Here is an 18,851-nt window from a genome sequence, read left to right on the forward strand (position 1 = left end):
TGCTCCAAAACAATAATACATTTTCAACCTGCTTTTCTGTGCAGCGGACTGTATTCCGTTTTTATTGCCAACAATAAACTTACTTCAAACGATATATAGCCTGGATAGAGATCAAGGTTTAACTAAACACAGACTACCATTTAGACATCTAGCCGGTTGAACCCAGAAGACGTTGTTGACTGGGGTAGTGCGGAAGGGCCTTCTTGCTCTGGTCAACATCCAGGTATCTGTGACATTCTTCACCCTATTATCTGACCATAACAAAACTCCTCCAATCCCAAAGCGTCCATCAACAACCACTATTTGTGAGGCATCTTATATTGATCTGGCAGTTTAAAAGTTAAAAAAAATCATATTTGGAAGCTTTCGAAATAACATGCCTGGTACAATATTCAAATCATAAAAGGAAAAAGGAATACTGCCACCTGCTGGACAACATCAAAATGTTTTTTTCTTGGTTTCTTATGTTGGACAAAAACATTTCAGCAGTATAATAAGTGTAATACAAAATGTATATTGTAGCCTGTAATTGTAACCCTTCACGAATACAATTGTGGATGCTGAGAAAATGAGAATAGCACAAAAACTTAAGTCAATATTCTTTCCTTATAAAGAAGTCTGCATGGGCATGTTGGAGCAATACAGAACATGAATAAACAATCTAAAGTGCTGCATGCTAGCAGATTAACTTTAATCCTGATTGACTATAAAGAAAGCCACAAATATTCAATAGTATTCATGATTATGATAGTTGTCAAACAATACACTTTTTTTAGAGAAGTAAAAAAATGAATTTCTTGAGAGAAGATTACAGCTACAACAAAGTAAATCAAATTCCATGATTAGGAAGAGACTGGTGAAAAAAATCTACAATATTACAAGGCAGCCTCCTTGAAGAAGAGCTAGAGGAAGAAGAATATTGTTTGTATAGGACTATGGAATGCTGTGGGGCACATGGGAAGCAAGATACAATGAATGTTGATAACTTTGTTGAGTCATGTCTTCTTTAAGAGCAATACAACATGTATTACAGGGAGACCACAACTCTCATGCTTCGTCTTTCACCCAGCAGCAGTGTTTTGCTCTTAGTACTCCAGTCCGTCCGTGCCATTTCTCATCCATGAAACTTAACAATATGAAAGAGGTTTGTGAAGAAGCCAGGGGCTGACATGTTCACATCTGGCAGGGGTGTGTGTCTGATGTTTGAAGAAACTGAAATGGTGAATGAGGGGGCTGGCAGTGACCCCCTACTTCGGGAGAACGCAATAGAAAAATATCTTTGCTCCATCTTGGATATCCCCTCTTCTTATCCTGCAATCCTTAACCATCACCTGTGAAGGGAGTACATTGACATCAGCAATATACCAAATACTTGACAGCTGCTGGCCTATTGGTACTTATTCATCACCATTTGATCCAGGCAGGTGTGACAGTGCCATACCTAGTTGCCATTGATTTGTGGCGGAGGCAGAGGCAGTGTTCCCCCGTGATCAATGGCCGCCCTCTCTCTGTTGCGACTCTCCCTCTCCTCATCCTCCTCATCCCGCTCCTCATTCCCACTGTGATTCTTACAGTACAGCCTGGAGAAGAGACAATAGTGTAATGTCAACTTATATCTTTACGACAGTTATATATCGTTACAGACAGGACAGGAATATTAACTTGAGGATTATTATTGAGGTCTGTCAGGAGCAAATAAATTATACTATATTTAAGTAGTTGCAATGTAATTAATCACCAACAGCAAACTAAGTGTGTATTTTATGAACCAGAAGAAAACTATCCATAGGTGAGGACTTGAAACCTGAAAATGAGAAAGCAGAGGGGATTCTCACTTGTAGATGCCACGAGCCATGTTCTCTATGTACTTGGCCTTGTCCTGCAGGCCGCAGTGATAATGATAGGTCTTCACACAGGCTTTGATCTCACAGCCAATAGTGGCTCCCAACTGGGTACACAGGGTACATTTCTGGAAGAGACCATCAATATAGAGTTACATTTTTGTAATTTAGCATATGCTCTTATCTAGAGCAACTTACAGTCAGTGGATTCAACTAAGGAAGGTACATCCATAGAACTATAATACTTATTTAATAGGATCTCTATGGGTACATCAATCTGATTGGTAATACAACAGCAGGTCTCTGATACAGCATTGGCAACTTTCAAGGATCTTCCCCCATATTCAGTAGAAATGCATTAAAATTCTCTGCAAATAAAATTATTAGTTGCTAGTAAGCTACTTGTCCCACTGAGCAACCCTTGCGTCTTCACATTACCATACTACAGTGCTATCTGCAAGGTTCTCACCATTCTCTTCCCCCTCTTGATTTCCTGGATGACCGTTTTGATGTCAAAGTTCCCAAATTCAGCCCGTGAGGAGGTAGTGAGTTGGACGGTTCCCGATGAGAACAGCTGCCAGGTAGGAGTGACGACCAGGTCAGATGACAGACAGGGCAAATCAGAGTATAGCAGAAAATACCTTTAAAATGGATTGTGCTTTTCCAATCCATACATCTTCCAGAAAGTAATGCTTGGACAAGCAATAGTATATAGACCATCTTCAGCAGAAAATTCATTTTTTTTCTGATGAACAATGATTGTTACAGCTTAGTACAGACTGACAAGTGATGAGATAATTCTTACCATGCACTTGTAATGTGCAGCAACCTTCTTTGCATTATCTGCATGTAGCACGCCCCGCATCTCGTTCTCCTCCTCTCCGGAGTGGCAGAAGCCACAGCGCTGGCCACCGTCCCCAGAGCCCCTCAGAGGGGACCTGTCCCTCTGAAAGACAGACACACACCTCAGGATACATTTTCAGGGCAAATGTTTTGTGTGTGTGTGTGTGTGTGTGTGTGTGGTCTTACATGCGAGGAGCTCTCATCATCTACACCTTGAGAGGAGGTCGAGCGTGTGTCCTCTGATTGGCCACGGGATCCAACTTTGATTCGCTCTTTCTCTAATCTCCCACGCCCCCTACTCCGTGGAGGGGAGGAGTCGGAGTCATTGGCAACACCTCCTTGTTCCTGTTCATCTGAAAAATATAAAATTGGATACATCAATACACCAGCAATTCACCCTCAACAACAGTATAGAGAGTTATCCCCGTGTTCTACTTTAAGTGTCAAAAGAAAAGCCATCCCTTGTGTGCTGAGCATCACATAGAAGAGAAGTTAGATACCTTCACTGGCATCCTGGGAGGCATCCCGGTGTTTGCGACAATACACACTACATCCAAAGACAGAAATATTAGGATCATTTTTAACAGAAACGTCAAGCTAAATGTTTTAATAAGGTTATGTACACAGGGCACTTACAGGTAGCTCCCTTGTGAGGGATTCTCTTTGACCTGGGCCTTGTCCCATACTGCGCAGTAGTAGTGATACGTCCGCCGGCATGTCTTCACATCACAGCCAACAGTGGCACCAGGCCGATGGCAGGACCAACACATCTGAAGGGGAGGAGAAGAATAAGACCTCCCATCTCACTAGCTGAACCTGGCAACTCACCGTGGTATGAGTCCTAAAAGGCACACCATTCCCTAAATCGTGCACTAGTTGACCAGACTTGCCGTAGTGCACTAATAGGGATTAGGGTGCCATCTAGAACACATTCCAAATGTGAGGACATGTGGGAATATCTTGCCATAGAGACTCACAAGTTTATTCCCTCTCTTGATCTCCTTTCTCACGTCCTGGACAGAAAACCCCCCGATGTTCTCGTTGCAGTCTGAGTGAGATGTAACCAGCGCGGAGGAGAAAAGCTGCACAGGGCAATGACAAAATCATTCAACAGAATACATGGACAACACAAGCAATAACTATGTTCTACTTCTCAGAGAGCAAAACTAGGGCTGGCACTACTACCATGTAACTGACGTTATGGATGAAGACTTCAAATAAAATAAGTCATAACCGTTTTGAAATAGTTTTGTAACAGCTGACTGAAGACGGGATGGCTGGGCATTCATGCAGTCGAGTCCGTTTCAGTGGTGACATGGACTCGTAATGTGATGAAACTTTTTTGCTCCTGGCTGAAACAAGCAAGTTGTAGTTGCAAATGAGTCTTCGGTTGCCTAGGCAACACCACCCTCCCTGCAGCAGCAGCACACATAGAAATATCATTAATAGAACAGGCTTGGAACCGCTAACCCTGGCAATTTGACTGGTAAACTCATGGGTACGCTCATGGTAATGTAATATGTTCATTCTAATTATGTTAACTGATGTGGCTCATGCGATGGAATGTATTTTTTTTTTTAAATGTCAGTTTCGTAATCACAGCACTTACTGATTGGTACTTCCTGTTTTGCTCCTCGCAATGGCTGCCAGTCCACCCATTATGCCATCATTGACTTGAATGGGGACGCCTGTTCTATTCATTCTATTTCTATGGCAGCACATGCTGTCAGGAGAGGAGAAAATGTGAGTCTTTGGGGGGGGGGGGGGGTGTTATGGTGGCCGCGGCCTGGCCAATTACCACCAACCAAAATTCCATGACCGTCAAAGCCCTAAGAAGAATAAGGATTCACAACTGAGACACAAGGACACTCCCCGCTAATCGGAATAATAAGCTGCAATACAGAAATAGATATGATTGTAGGGCCGGGATGATACCAGTATTGCAATATCTTTTCCATGACAAAAATGAAAACACGAATCAGACCATACTGTTTCGTGTTTCGTCCTGATAAAAACCAGCTGTATGTCAAATATTGTGTGCTGTAGCTTAGAAAATAAATATATGTAACTCTGGATGACAACAATGTTTGTTTCCAACATTAGGGTGGTTTTCCTAAAGAAGTTCAATCCGCTTCGAGTTTAGTTTCCTTGCCACGATAATAATGAGTATCGTGATACTGGTATCATCCCGGCCCTATATGATTGCTTTTGTAACAGTGTTGCTTACATCCCTCTCCTTGCCCCATCCTGGGCTCAAACCAGGGACCCTCTGAACACAATGACAACTGACACCCACAAAGCATCGTAACCAGTCACTCCACAAAGCAGAGCAAGGGAAACAACTACTTAAAGGTCTCAGAGCGAGTGACGTCACTGATAACGAGTTAGCCATTTCACATCGGCTACACCTACAGTGCCTCAAAAGTGGTTCACAATGATCTGTTTTTTAACCCGTAACATGGATATCAATACTATCATATTGTGGAGTGACACTTAAATACGGTTTTATATGATAGTTAAATTGGTTGGCATTGAGAAACCCTTATGGATGGCCAGTGCATACAGTAGTCAGTGCTATACCACCGACTGGGGGTTCTTCTCACCATGCACTTATGGTGGGCTGCCACCTTCTGGTTGTCCGACACGAGCAGCTGTCCACACTCCTTGTCCCGGTTCGTCCTGCAGAAGGCACATTTTCGCAGCTTTGCTGCCGCTCCCTTCCTCTGTGCCGACATGGTGGGTCTCTCTCACAAACTCTCTCGTCGTCTCCTGTATCGTCTCTGTGACAGTCAGTGAGCTCTTCTGTTCGTGAGAGGGACAGAAAGAACGAGAGGTAATCACTTGATAGCAGCATCAAGTTGACCTTGTTAGTAAACCCCAATAGATACTATAGATTACACTAGACAGGTAAGGTACAGGTTTATTGCTGTCAGCGAATATTTTTAAAAAAATTGTATTTTATTAAAATGTAACCTTTATTTTACTAGGCAAGACAGTTACGAACAAATTTATATTTGCAATGATGCCCTACTGGGGAACAGTGGGTTAACTGCCTTGTTCATGGGCAGAACAACATATTTTTACCTTGTCAGCTCGGAGATTCAATCCAGCAACCTTTCGGTTACTGGCCCAATACTCTAACCACTAGGCTACCTGCCAGATAATGATATCTGAAGGTATTATTAAAAAAAAACTGTTAAGGCCCTCCAAGTTCCTAAAATCTAGGCCTACATATGAAACCATACCGTTGTTGGTTGCTGGAGGTGACGTACTGTGTTTCATGAATACATTGCTAACATGTTGTGTAATCATCAGTGAAACAAAAGGTGAATTTGGTTGAGACTTGGAGACAAATAAAGTAGGGGTGGGCCTGTGGAACATTTCTCCTGTTTTTTGGAAGTTAAGCCCCTCGGCTACTGCCAATTCCATTGTTGGTGTAGGTGTGGTGTATCTGTGTGTACATGCATGTGTTGGAAGAAAAGAAAAGCAGAAAAGTCAAGTAAATTGTTGAAAGACGGTAGAATACATTTTATGATCGAGAAGTGTAGAAGACAAAATCTACAATTTACCCCAAGAACAGCTATATTGTCAAATCAACAAAAATCGATAAATAAAAAAAAGTACAATAACTTGTAGAATTCATTAGGTTAAGATATAATATTTTCATAGGAAATGGAGACATTACATACAAACACTGAAAAGTGAGAGACCCTGATCACAAAAATCTGAAAAACACCAGACAAATGTAAAGGTAAAAGTTGTATTTCACAGTAACATTCAATCTCTATAACCTCATGTTCTCCTAATAACGAAACTGGGTGTTTTTAATCACAATGGCATGCACCGCAACGCCTTGGTTTTAAACACAGCTGCCATGATAGCTCAGGAAGAGGATCTCACAGCGACGGGCGGCAACAACGCAGCACAACGTGCATGCTCACCAGCCAAGTAAACAACGAAGGATATATAGCTACTAAACTGTCAATGAAATCTTCAAGAATTACACACGAAACACAGTGACACATAGTGCTACGAACAGTTTAGATTAATGATCGTGTTGGTTTGTGTTTTTTGGGGGGGGAACATCGCGTACACAATCTTGTCAAAATACTATTTATTTCAGTGTAAGTTTTGAAATAAAAAAAGGGGTGTGTGTGCCTCTTCCAAACTGTATAAGAACACTACTATTTCGGTACACTGCTCATCGAGGAGTGTAGGCCCTCGTCGTAGGACAGAAAGGCCCGAACCAGTAAAACAAAGATAGTCCTTTCATTTGTGATCATAACTAACCTTTTAAACATACTTTATTCTAGTATATTTCTGTTCAGGGTGAAGAGGCGCGTGTAGGTTTTGAGTGCTTTCTACGCAGAGCGCCATACGTGATGTATTCACATTCAGCAGTGAACACCGAGGGACTTCAGCGAGCTTGTCCGTCAGCAATTCCCATCGACCTAAAACCTAACAATAGTTACCTGATAAAAAAAATACCGATCATTCCTTTAGTACAGTGCCGAAAGATATTTAGATCTTACCAGTCTCTGTGGGATTTTGTCACGTTGCTGTGCTGGATAGAAGGGGTGAAAGTGTGATCAAGAGTGTGTGTGTAGTTTCCCCCTTTTTTTAATCAGTGATCGCTTGTGTTCGGTTTCAGCACTGCGTAGCATTCGAGTGACGTTGCGCACTGCAAAAAAAACTTAAACACGCCCCCACGCTATGCACGCACATTTTCCCCCTGAAAATTATGTACCAAGAAGCACTGATGCCATTGAACAAATAAGGGAGTGGTCGAAATTTACACCATTGTCACACGGAGGAAAATGGGGGAGGGTCATGCTTTTTCAATTTCAGTCAGGGGGAACATCGTGTACAAGGGGAGGGTTAATATTTTTTTATTTAGTCCAGGGGAGGGTCATGTAATTTGCAATCAATTAATGAACCTGGTTTGTGGTAATCTAAGCGCTGGCCATACCATTATAGGTTCAGGGGTGTGTTCGAAATATTTTTGCTATTTCCACAATTAAAAATGATCTGCGCAGTGCTGGCGGGTATTGATGAATAAACCAGTTGTGGGTGTGTAGAGGCTTGGCTCCTCACTGGTTAATCAGAATGTGCTCCGTGACTATAAATGTTGTTCCTTCAAGTCAGGATTCTCCAACTGGCTGCCCGCGGGCCCCCCAAGTTTTCGTTGCAATTGAAAAAAAATATAATTGTATTTTTTATTTGACATAATAGACTAAAAACACCAGGAAATCAGCTCCAAGTGATTTTAATTAGAGAAATCTGTTCCCAAGTATTCCCACGCGTAATAGAGAAATGTGATCGTAATTATGTTCCAGCCCCCCGACCATCCACACACAAAAAAAATCATCCCACAGCTGAATCTAGTTGACAATCCCTGCTTCAAATTGTGTATTTATGGTATTTTATGTATTGCTTTGGAATCAACTCCAATTCCAATGTTGGTCCGTTATAGTTTGTTAAAGACCTTACAGAAACAAAATAACAAAATGTAGATCCATCCCATCTTTGCTAAATATGGTACCAGTCAAAAGTTTGGACACACCCACTCATTCAAGGGTTTTTCTTTATTTTTTACTATTTTCTACATTGTAGAATAATCGTGAAGACATCAAAACTATGAAATAACACATATGGAATAAAGTAGTAACCCAAAAAGTGTTGAAAAAAAATCTAAACATATTTTATATTTGAGATTCTTCAAAGTAGCCACCATTTGCCTTGATGACAGCTTTGCACACTCTTGGCATTCTCTCAACCAGCTTCACCTGTAATGCTTTTCCAACAGTCTTGAAGGAGTTCCCACATATGCTGAGTACTTATTGGCTACATTTCCTTCACTCTGCGGTCCAACTCATCCCAAACCATCTCAATTGGGTTGAAGCCGAGTGATTGTGGACGCCAGGTCATCTGATGCAGCACTCCATCACTCTTCTTCTTGGTCAAATAGCCCTTACACAGCCTGGAGGTTTTGGATCATTGTCCTATTGAACAACAAATGATAGTCCCACTAAGCGCAAACCAGATGGGATGGCGTATCACTGCAGAATGCTGTGGTAGCCATGCTGGTTAAGTGTAACTCGAATTCTAAATAAATCACAGACGGTGTCACCAGCAAAGCACCCCCACACCGTCACATCTCCTCGTCCATGCTTCAAGGTGGGAACCACACATTCGGAGATCATCTGTTCACCTACTTTGCGTCTCACAAAGACATGGCTGTTGGAACCAAAAATCTCAAATTTGGACTCATCAGACCAAAGGACAGATTTCCACTGGTCTAATATCCATTGCTCATGTTTCTTTGCCCAAGCATGTCTCCTCTTCTTATTGGTGTCCTTTAGTAGTGGTTTCTTTGCAGCAATTTGACCATGAAGGCCTGTTCACGCAGTCTCCTCTGAACAGTCGATGTTGAGATGTGTCTGTTACTTGCACTCTGTGAAGCATTTATTTGGGCTGCAATTTCTGAGGCTGGTAACTCTGCAGCAGAGGTAACTCTGGGTATTCTTTTCCTGTGGCAGTCCTCATGAGAGCCAGTTTCATCATAGCGCTTGATGGTTTTTGCGACTACACTTGAAGAAACTTTCAAAGTTCTTAAAATTTTCTACATTGACCTTCATGTCTTAAAGGTTAATTTGTGGAATTTCTTTACTTCTTAATGCATTTGAGCCAATCAGTTGTGTTGTGACAAGGTAGGAGTGGTATTACAGAAGATAGCCCTATTTGGTAAAAGACCAAGTCCATATTATGGCAAGAACAGCTCAAATAAGCAAAGAGAAACTACAGTCCATCATTTATTTAAAACTTCTACAGGATCGGTATTTGGGTCATTTTAGGTGAAAATGGAAAAAAAGGGTCCGATCCTTATTAACAAGGCACACCTGTTAATTTTAATGCATTCCAGGTGACTACCTCATGAAGCTGGTTGAGAGAATGCCAAGAGTGTGCAAAGCTGTCATCAAGGCAAAGGGTGGCTACTTTGAAGAATCAAATTCATCAATCAAATTTATTTATAAAGCCCTTTTTACATCAGCTGATGTCACAAAGTGTTATACAGAAACCCAGCCTAAAACCCCAAACAGCAAGCAATGCAGATGTAGAAGCACGGTGGCTAGGAAAAACTCCCTAGAAAAGCAGAAACCTAGGAAGAAACCTAGAGAGGAACCAGGCTATGAGGGGTGGCCAGTCCTCTTCTGGCTGTGTCGGGTTGAGATTATAACAGTGCATGGCCAAGATGTTCAAGCGTTCATAGATGACCAGCAGGGTCAATTAATAATAATAATCACAGTAGTTGTCGAGGGTGCAGCAAGTCTGCACCTCAGGAGTAAATGTCAGTTGGCTTTTAATAACCGATCATTAAGAGTATCTCTACCGCTCCTGCGGTCTCTAGTGCAACAGGTCAGCAACTCAGGAGTAAATGTCGTTTGGCTTTTCATAGCTGAGCATTCAGAGTTAGAGACAACAGGTGCGGTAGAGAGAGAGAGAGTTGAAAACAGCAGTTCCGGGACAAGGTAGCACGCATGGTGAACAGGTCAGGGTTCCATAGCCGCAGGCAGAACAGTTGAAACTCGAGCAGCAGCACGACCAGGTGGACTGGTGACAGCAAGGAGTCATCAGGCCAGGTAGTCCTGAGGCATGGTCCCAGGGCTCAGGTCCTCCGGGAGGAGAGGGAGAGAGAGAGAATTAGAGGGAGCATACTTAAATTTACACAGGACACCGGATAAGACAGGAGAAATACTCCAGACATAACATATTGACCCTAGCCCCCGATACATAAACTATTGCAGCATAAATACTGGAGGCTGAGGCAGAAGGGGTCGGGAGACACTGTGGCCCCGTCCAACAATACCCCCAGACATGGCCAACCAGGCAGTATATAACCCCACCCACTTTGCCAACACACAGCCCCCACAACACTAGAGTGATATCTTCGAACCACCAATTTACTACCCTGTGACAAGGCTGAGTATAGCCAACGAAGATCTCCCCAACAGCACAAACCCGAGGGGGGCGCCAAACCCAATCTCAAAAATAAAATATAGTTTGATTTGTTTAACACTTTTTTGGTTACTACATGATTCCATATGTGTTATTTCATAGTTTTGATGTGTTCACTATTATTCTACAATGTAGAAAATAGTTAAAATAAAGAAAAATCCTGGAATGGGTCCAAAGTTTTGACTGGTACTGTATGTTAACTTGAACTTGTTTGCATTCAGCATTGTTCTAAGTAATTGCATGGCTTCAATGTGGAAATATATACATAGCATTCACACTGATATAGGGGCTAGACCTATTGTAAATTGCATTATAACTGAGCATGAACATGCCAAACCTTGTCAATAAGCAAGATACCGTTCATTATTGATAAGGCCTACAAAAAGAGTGAATAATTCGGATCAAATTCTAAACAAAACAACAACTTGTTTTAAATAGGCTATGTCTAAATACATTTACAGGCACCATAATTTCTCCCTGTGGGCATCTAATATTAAAACAACACAGAAGATTTTAAGCATGGCTAAAATAGTGTAGGCCTGCCTACAATACATACTGTAGATAAAAAGGGAATGTCAGCTCACTGTTTTGCTCCTCTAAAACTTGATCTTTAATAAAGCTTCGGTGATTAAGATTTATTTCCAAGCTGTCTCAAGAGCCAAACCCTTTTGTCGATGGTCTTGAATAGACTATACTTGATTTTATTTGGCAGGACAAAAAGAAAACAGCCTTCATTGGGAAGAGGGGAGGCTATGCTTGGTTTTTAATCAAATAAAACGAAATGGGGAAAAAACATGCCTTTTTTTAATGTTTCTAAATACGAAGTATACAGGCTCCAAAAGCACAATATTATTGTTCCATGCGCGTATGCTAGTGTGCGTCATGGCTGGATTAGGCTGCGTTACCGCTGTCAAAATGAATGCCATAACCAACCGTGTTACCGCTAAAACCAGTTTTTGGTTGGTTTTAAATACCCTTACCAGTGCTGCCTGAAATTAGCACATTGGAAAATGTTTTTAAGGACACACCTCAAATATACTGAACAACAAAAATAAACGCAAGTATATTACTCGCTAATCTCAAACCCCACATTATGATAATCAAAGCAACTGTTTGACTGTCCTTTTCAAATAGTTTTTTTGTGTAGTGTGTCGAACAGATTGTGGTAACGGTTCAAATCTCACAAATTTTTACCCCCCTTTGAAATGTAGAATTACGTTTATTGTGTTAGTGTTTTGAGAAGTGCAGCCAAAACCTTGTAAATGACGATTACGAATACATAATGAGGAGCTTCTTGTTGGGAGTCCCTCTTGCAAACAACTCATAGGCTACTGGCACTGTTACATAAATAATTGTCGTTACTTGAGGCTATATTATACTTAACAAAAATATAAACGCAACATGTAAAGTGTTGGTCCCATGTTTCATGAGCTGAAATGAAAGATCCCAGAAATGTTCCATATGCACAAAAAGCTTATTTCTCTCAAATGTTGTGCACAAATTTGTTTACATCCCTGTTAGTGAGCATTTCTCATTTGCCAAGATAATCCATCCACCTGACAGGTGTGGCATATCAAGAAGCTGATTAAACAGCATGATCATCACACAGGTGCACCTTGTGCTGGGCCTTTAAAAGGCCACTCTAAAATGTGCAGTTTTGTCACACAACACACTGCCACAACACTGCAGGAACGTCCAGCAGAGCTGTTGCCAGAGAATTGAATGCTGATTTCTCTACCATAAGCAGTACGTCCAACCGGCCTCACAACCGCAGGCCACGTGTAGTCACGCCAGCCCAGGACCTCCACATCCATCTTCTTCACCTGCGGGATTGTCTGAGACTAGCCATCTGGACAGCTGATGAAACTGAGGAGTATTTCTGTCTGTAATAAAGGCCTTTCGTGGAGATAAACTAATTCTGATTGGCTGGGCCTGGCTCCCCAATGGGTGAGCCTATGCCCTTCCAAGCTCACCCATGACAGCGCCCCTGCCCAATCATGTGAAATCCATAGATTAGGGCCTAATTAATTTATTTCAATTAATTCAATTCCTTATATGAACTGTAACTCAGTCAAATTGTTAAAATTGTTGCATACTGCGTTTATATTTTTGTTCAGTATATTTCCAACCTTCCTATCTGGGCGCAAGCGAGCTGAGACAGGTAAATTGCCCATCCTTGCGCAACAGTTTGAAAATAGCAGAGTGCTGACTTTACAGGTTGAAATTGCAAACAAACAGGCGTTTGGCACTAATGCAGCCTTAACGCAACCTGAAAATAGAGCCCTGAATGTCATATTGCTCAGTGTTTGAGAATGAGTTACTTATTAAATCTCAATGTGTGCCCAATGCTGCCCCTCATCCATGATTCTCTGCTGGGCGTGCAATATCAAGTAAGCCTAGTGTGGTCTCAATCAAATGATCCATAGCCTATACTATAGGATATAGGTCTAGGCTATACCAAGAGCATGCTCAGAAAAGCACAGAGCAAAGTTATATTTTTAAGAAAATGTACTTCCTTCCCTTATATTTTGCGCTGCTGAGATGGTGTATATAAAACAAAGCTACACTGCATTAGACACTGCAATGGATAGGCTATCAGAAATTATGAGCCCTGGCCAAAAAAGGCAATATCTGTGTGTGAGGACTATGCCTACCTGTTCAGTTTGAGAGGGAGAGCACGAAGATGAGAAGGAGGACCTGAAGTAAGCTTGCTACTGCTATAATTGATTTGAATATGTTTCATTGCCCATAATGAAGCTATTTATATGGCTCACAATAAGCCATATTCGAGTAATTGACATAACTTATGTTCAGTGGCGATTTTTAGCATGTAAATCTTGCTGGGACAAATAAAATGTAATGCATGCCAGCAAAGCCACTACACAACACAACACTAAACAATACATTAATTGCACTATAACGGTGACAAACGGTGCCCACAAACTGTTAGGGCCTACATAAAGCTGTCGGAACAGCAGAGTCCCTAACAACAGTCCCAACACATTACCACTGCTACACCTGGCTATCAGCGGAGCCTTGTCTGGCAAAGAAAACAGTTAATTCAGCCTCATTTGCTGCCTTTTTAAAAAACATATCTGATATGGCTGAATTGTTTAAACCAATGTGGTTTTTACTGACAATGGAGATGTACAAACTATGGCATGAGGGAACGTAGCTAGGACGGACGTTGTCAATATAACTATTTGTTCAGCACTTTTGAAATGTACAGCGACAGAATTCAGAACATGGGCCGTTCTGACAGTATTCTCCCTGTACACCAAGTCAGAACCATAGGATAAATAACGGGGCCATATACGCCATATAAGCATTCGCGAACCAACTGTCAAGTGTCTTCACTGACATTTTAAACCTCTTTCTGACAGAGTCTGGAATACCGGCATGTTTCAAGCAGACCACCATAGTCCCTGTGCCCAAGGAAGCAGAGGTAACCTGCCTAAATGATTACCGCCCCATACCACTCACGTCAGTAGCCATGAAGTGCTTTGAAAGACTGGTCATGGCTCACATCAACAGCATCCTCCCGTATACCCTAGACCAACTCCAATTCACATACCACCCCAACAGATCCACAGATGATGAAATCTCAATCACACTCCACACTGCCCTTTCCCACCTGGACAAAAGGAACACCTATGTGAGAATGCTGTTCATTGACTACAGATCAGCATTCAACACCATAGTGCCCACGAAGCTCATCACTAAGCTAAGGACCCTGGGACTAAACACCTCCCTCTCCAACTGGATCCTGAACTTCCTGACGGCCCTCCCCCAGGTGTTAAGGGTAGGCAACAACACGTCCGCCATGCTGATCCTCAACACTGGGGCCCCTCAGGGGTGTGTACTTCGCCGTCTACTGTACTCCCTGTTCACCTACGACTGCGGGGCCAAACACGACTCCAACACCATCATTAAGTTTGCTGATGACACAACCGTGGTAGGCCTGATCACCGACAACGATGAGAGAGTATATAGGAAGGAGGTCACAGACCTGGCAGTGTGGTGCCAGGACAACAACGTCTCCCTCAATGTGAGCAAGACAAAGAAGCTGATTGTGGACTACAGGAAAAGGCTGGCCGAACAGGCTCCCATTAACATTGACGGGGCTGTAGTGGAGAGGGTCGAGAGTTTCAAGTTCCTTCGTGTCCACACCAATGAACTACAATGGTCTAAACACACCAAGACAGTCGTGAACAGGGCACGACAACACCTTTCCCCCCAGGAGACTGAAAAATTTGGCATGGGTCCCCAGATCATCAAAAAGTTCTACAGCTGCAGCATCGAGAGCATCATGACCGGTTGCATCACCGCTTGGTATGGCAACTGCTCGGCATCTGACTGTAAGGCACTACAGAGGGTAGTGCGTACGGCCCAGTACATCACTGGGGCCAAGCTTCCTGCCATCCAGGACCTATATAATAGGCGGTGTCAGAGGAAAGCCCAAACAATTGTTAGAGACTCCAGTCACCCAAGTCATAGACTGTTTTCTCTGCTACCGCACGGCAAGTGGTACCGGAGCGCCAAGTCTAGGACCAAAAGGCTCCTTAACAGCTTCTACCCCCCAAGCCATAAGACTGCTGAACAATTAATCAAATGGCCACCAGACTATTTACATTGACCTAAGAAAAAAATTGTAGACCTCCACAAGTCTGGTTCATCCTTGGGAGCAACTTCCAAATGCCTGAAGGTACCACGTTCATCTGTACAAACAATAGTACGCAAGTATAAACACCATGGGACCACTCAGCCGTCATACCGCTCAGGAAGGAGACGCGTTCTGTCTCATAGAGATGAACGTACTTTGGTGCAAAAAGTGCAAATCAATCCCAGAACAACAGCAAAGACCTTGTGAAGATGCTGTAGGAAACAGGTACAAAAGTATCTATATCCACAGTAAAACGAGTCCTATATCGACATAACCTGTGTGGCCGCTCAGCAAGGAAGAAGCCACTGCTCCAAAACTGCCAAAAAAAGACAGACTACGGTTTGCAACTGCACATCGTATTTTTTTGAGAAATGTCCTCTGGTCTGATGAAACAGAAATAGAACTGTTTGGCCATAATGACCATCGTTATGTTTGGAGGAAAAAGGGGGAGGCTTCCAAGCCGAAGAACACCATCCCAACCGTGAAGCACTGGGGTGGCAGCATCATGTTGTGGGGGTGCTTTGCTGCAGGAGGGACTGGTGCACTTCATAAAATAAATGGCATCATGAGGAAGGAAAATCATGTGCATATATTTAAGCAACATCTTAAGACATCAGTCAGGAATATAAAGCTTGGTCGCAAACGGGTCTTCCAAATGGAAAATGACCCCAAGCAGCATACTTCTAAAGTTGTGGCAAAATGGCTTAAGTACAATAAAGTCAAGGTATTGGAGTGGCCATCACAAAGCCCTGACCTCAATCCCATAGAAAATTTGTGGGCAGAACTGAAAAAGCATGTGCGAGCAAGGAGGCCTACAAACCTGACTCAGTTACACCAGCTCTGTCAGGGGGAATGGGCCAAAATTCACCCAACTTATTGTGTGAATCTTGTGGAAGGCTACCTGAAACGTTTGACCCAAGTTAAACAATTTAATGGCAATGCTACCAAATACTAATTGAGTGTATGTAAACGTCTGACCCACTGGGAATGTGATGAAAGAAATAAAACCTGAAAGAAATAATTCTCTCTACTATTATTCTGACATTTCACATTCTTAAAATAAAGTGGTGATCCTAACTGACCTAAGACAGGGAATTTTTACCAGGATTAAATGTCAGGAATTGTGAAAAACTGAGTTTAAATGTATTTGGCTAAGGTGTATGTAAACTTCCGACTTTAACTGTAGTATTACTTTCTTAGCTACAGTATACATATCTCCCTGGCATATTACCTCATTTTTGCAGCAGCATACAATACATTTTTGGACTCACCTTGTGCTCACTTCCTTCCAAACCACTCATTGTTGAATTTGCGATTTCCAACTTGTTGTGTAATGTTTATGTCCAATGGCCGATGAGCACCGATACGTTTTTATTTATAATTTCTAATCATTAATTATTTTCATATCAAATCAAATGTATTTATATAGCCCTTCTTACATCAGCTGATATATCAAAGTGCTGTACAGAAACCAAGCCTAAAACCCCAAACAGGAAGCAATGCAGGTGTAGAAGCACGGTGGCTAGGAAGAACTCCCTAGAAAGGCCAAAACAAACCTAGGAAGAAACCTAAAGAGGAACCAGGCTATGAGGGGTGGCCAGTCCTCTTCTGGCTGTGCCGGGTTGAGATTATAACAGAACATGGCCAATATGTTCAAATGTTCATAAATGACCAGCATGGTCAAATAATAGTAATAACAGTGAACAGATCAGGGTTCCATAGCCACAGGCAGAACAGTTGAAACTAGAGCAGCAGCACGGCCAGGTGGACTGGGGACAACAAGGAGTCATCATGCCAGGTAGTCCTGAGGCATGGTCCTAGGGCTCAGGTCCTCCGAGAGAGAGAAAGAAAGAAAGAGAGAAAGAAAGAGAATTAGAGAGAGCATACTTAAATTCACACAGGTCACCGGATAAGACAGGATAAATACTCCAGATATAACAGACTGACCCTAGCCCCCCGACACATAAACTACTGCAGCATAAATACTGGAGGCTGAGACAGGAGGGGTCAGAAGACACTGTGGCCCCGTCCGATGATACCCCCGGACAGGGCCAAACAGGCAGGATATAACCCCACCCACTTTGCCAAAGCACAGAGGGATATCTTCAACCACCATCTTACCATACTGAGACAAGGCCGAGTATAGCCCACAAAGAGCCCACAAAGATCTCCGCCACTGCACAACCCAAGGGGGGGCCAACCCAGACAGGAAGACCACGTCAGTGACTCAACCCACTCAAGTGACGCACCCCTCCCAGGGACGGCATGGAAGAGCACCAGTAAGCCAGTGACTCAGCCCCTGTAATAGGGTTAGAGGCAGAGAATCCCAGTGGAAAGAGGGGAACTGGCCAGGCAAAGACAGCAAGGGTGGTTCGTTGCTCCAGTGCCTTTCCGTTCACCTTCACACTTCTGGGCCAGACTACACTCAATCATAGGACCTACTGAAGTGATGAGTCTTCAATAAAGACTTAAAGGTTGAGACCGAGTCTGCGTCTCTCACATGGGTAGGCAGACCATTCCATAAAAATGGAGCTCTATAGGAGAAAGCCCTGCCTCCAGCTGTTTGCTTAGAAATTTTAGGGACAATTAGGAGGCCTGCATCTTGTGACCGTAGCGTACGTGTAGGTATGTACGGCAGGACCAAATCGGAAAGATAGGTAGGAGCAAGCCCATGTAATGCTTTGTAGGTTAGCAGTAAAACCTTGAAATCAGCCATTGCCTTAACAGGAAGCCAGTGTAGGGAGGCTAGCACTGGAGTAATATGATCACATTTTTTGGTTCTAGTCAGGATTCTAGCAGCCGTATTTAGCACTAACTGAAGTTTATTTATTGCTTTATCCGGGTAGGCGGGAAGGAGAGCATTACAGTAGTCTAACCTAGAAGTGACAAAAGCATGGATTCATTTTTCTGCATCATTTTTTAACAGAAAGTTTCTGATTTTTGCAATGTTACGTAGATGGAAAAAAGCTGTCCTTGAAACAGTCTTGATATGTTCGTCAAAAGAGAGATCAGGGTCCAGAGTAACGCCGAGTTCCTTCACAGTTTTATTTGAGACGACTGTACAACCATCAAGATAAATTTTCAGATTCAACAGAAGATCTCTTTGTTTCTTGGGACCTAGAACAAGCATCTCTGTTTTGTCCGAGTTTAAAAGTAGAACATTTGCAGCCATCCACTTCCTTATGTCTGAAACACAGGCTTCCAGCGAGGGCAATGGGGCTTCACCATGTTTCATTGAAATGTACAGCTGTGTGTCATCCGCATAGCAGTGAAAGTTAACATTATGACATCCCCAAGAGGTAAAATATATAGGGAAAACAATAGTGGTCCTAAAACGGAACCTTGAGGAACACCAACATTTACAGTTGATTTGTCAGAGGACAAACCATTCACAGAGACAAACTGATATCTTTCCGACAGATAAGATCTAAACCAGGTCAGAACTTGTCCTGGTAGACCAATTTGGGTTTCCAATCTCTCCAAAAGAA

General features: G+C 42.6%; 1 protein-coding gene across 2 annotated transcripts; it reads right to left on the reverse strand.

Annotated features, from left to right (window-relative positions):
• Positions 1–18: 18 nt before the first annotated feature.
• On the reverse strand, positions 19–7,399 carry phf6 (PHD finger protein 6). 2 transcript variants are annotated; one of them, XM_071411550.1, is made up of 12 exons: positions 7,217–7,295; positions 6,975–7,142; positions 5,288–5,486; positions 3,662–3,766; positions 3,321–3,454; positions 3,185–3,231; positions 2,871–3,037; positions 2,647–2,787; positions 2,311–2,415; positions 1,836–1,969; positions 1,442–1,580; positions 19–1,331 (listed from the first exon to the last, which is right to left on the reverse strand). In XM_071411550.1, the coding sequence occupies exons 3-11, from the start codon at positions 5,417–5,419 to the stop codon at positions 1,442–1,444; spliced, it is 1,104 nt and encodes a 367-aa protein (XP_071267651.1). In that variant the 5' UTR covers positions 5,420–5,486; positions 6,975–7,142; positions 7,217–7,295; the 3' UTR covers positions 19–1,331. The 2 variants fall into 2 exon arrangements, with proteins under 2 accessions (XP_071267651.1, XP_071267650.1); XM_071411549.1 differs by lacking the exon at positions 6,975–7,142 and having other exon boundaries at positions 7,217–7,399.
• Between the last annotated feature and the right edge of the window lie 11,452 nt (positions 7,400–18,851).

This window comes from Salvelinus alpinus, chromosome 7 (genome assembly GCF_045679555.1).
Source record: "Salvelinus alpinus chromosome 7, SLU_Salpinus.1, whole genome shotgun sequence".
NCBI lineage: Eukaryota > Metazoa > Chordata > Actinopteri > Salmoniformes > Salmonidae > Salvelinus > Salvelinus alpinus.

Excerpts from the sequence above, each read along its gene's own strand:
- phf6 (XM_071411549.1), bottom strand. The coding sequence starts at position 5,419 with ATGTCGGCACAGAGGAAGGGAGCGGCAGCAAAGCTGCGAAAATGTGCC. Across the intron at positions 1,970-2,310 it reads TCAAGAGGGGGAAGAGAATG|AAATGTACCCTGTGTACCCA; the intron begins GTGAGAACCTTG and ends GGTCTCTTCCAG. Across the intron at positions 1,581-1,835 it reads ATGGCTCGTGGCATCTACAA|GCTGTACTGTAAGAATCACA; the intron begins GTGAGAATCCCC and ends TCTCTTCTCCAG.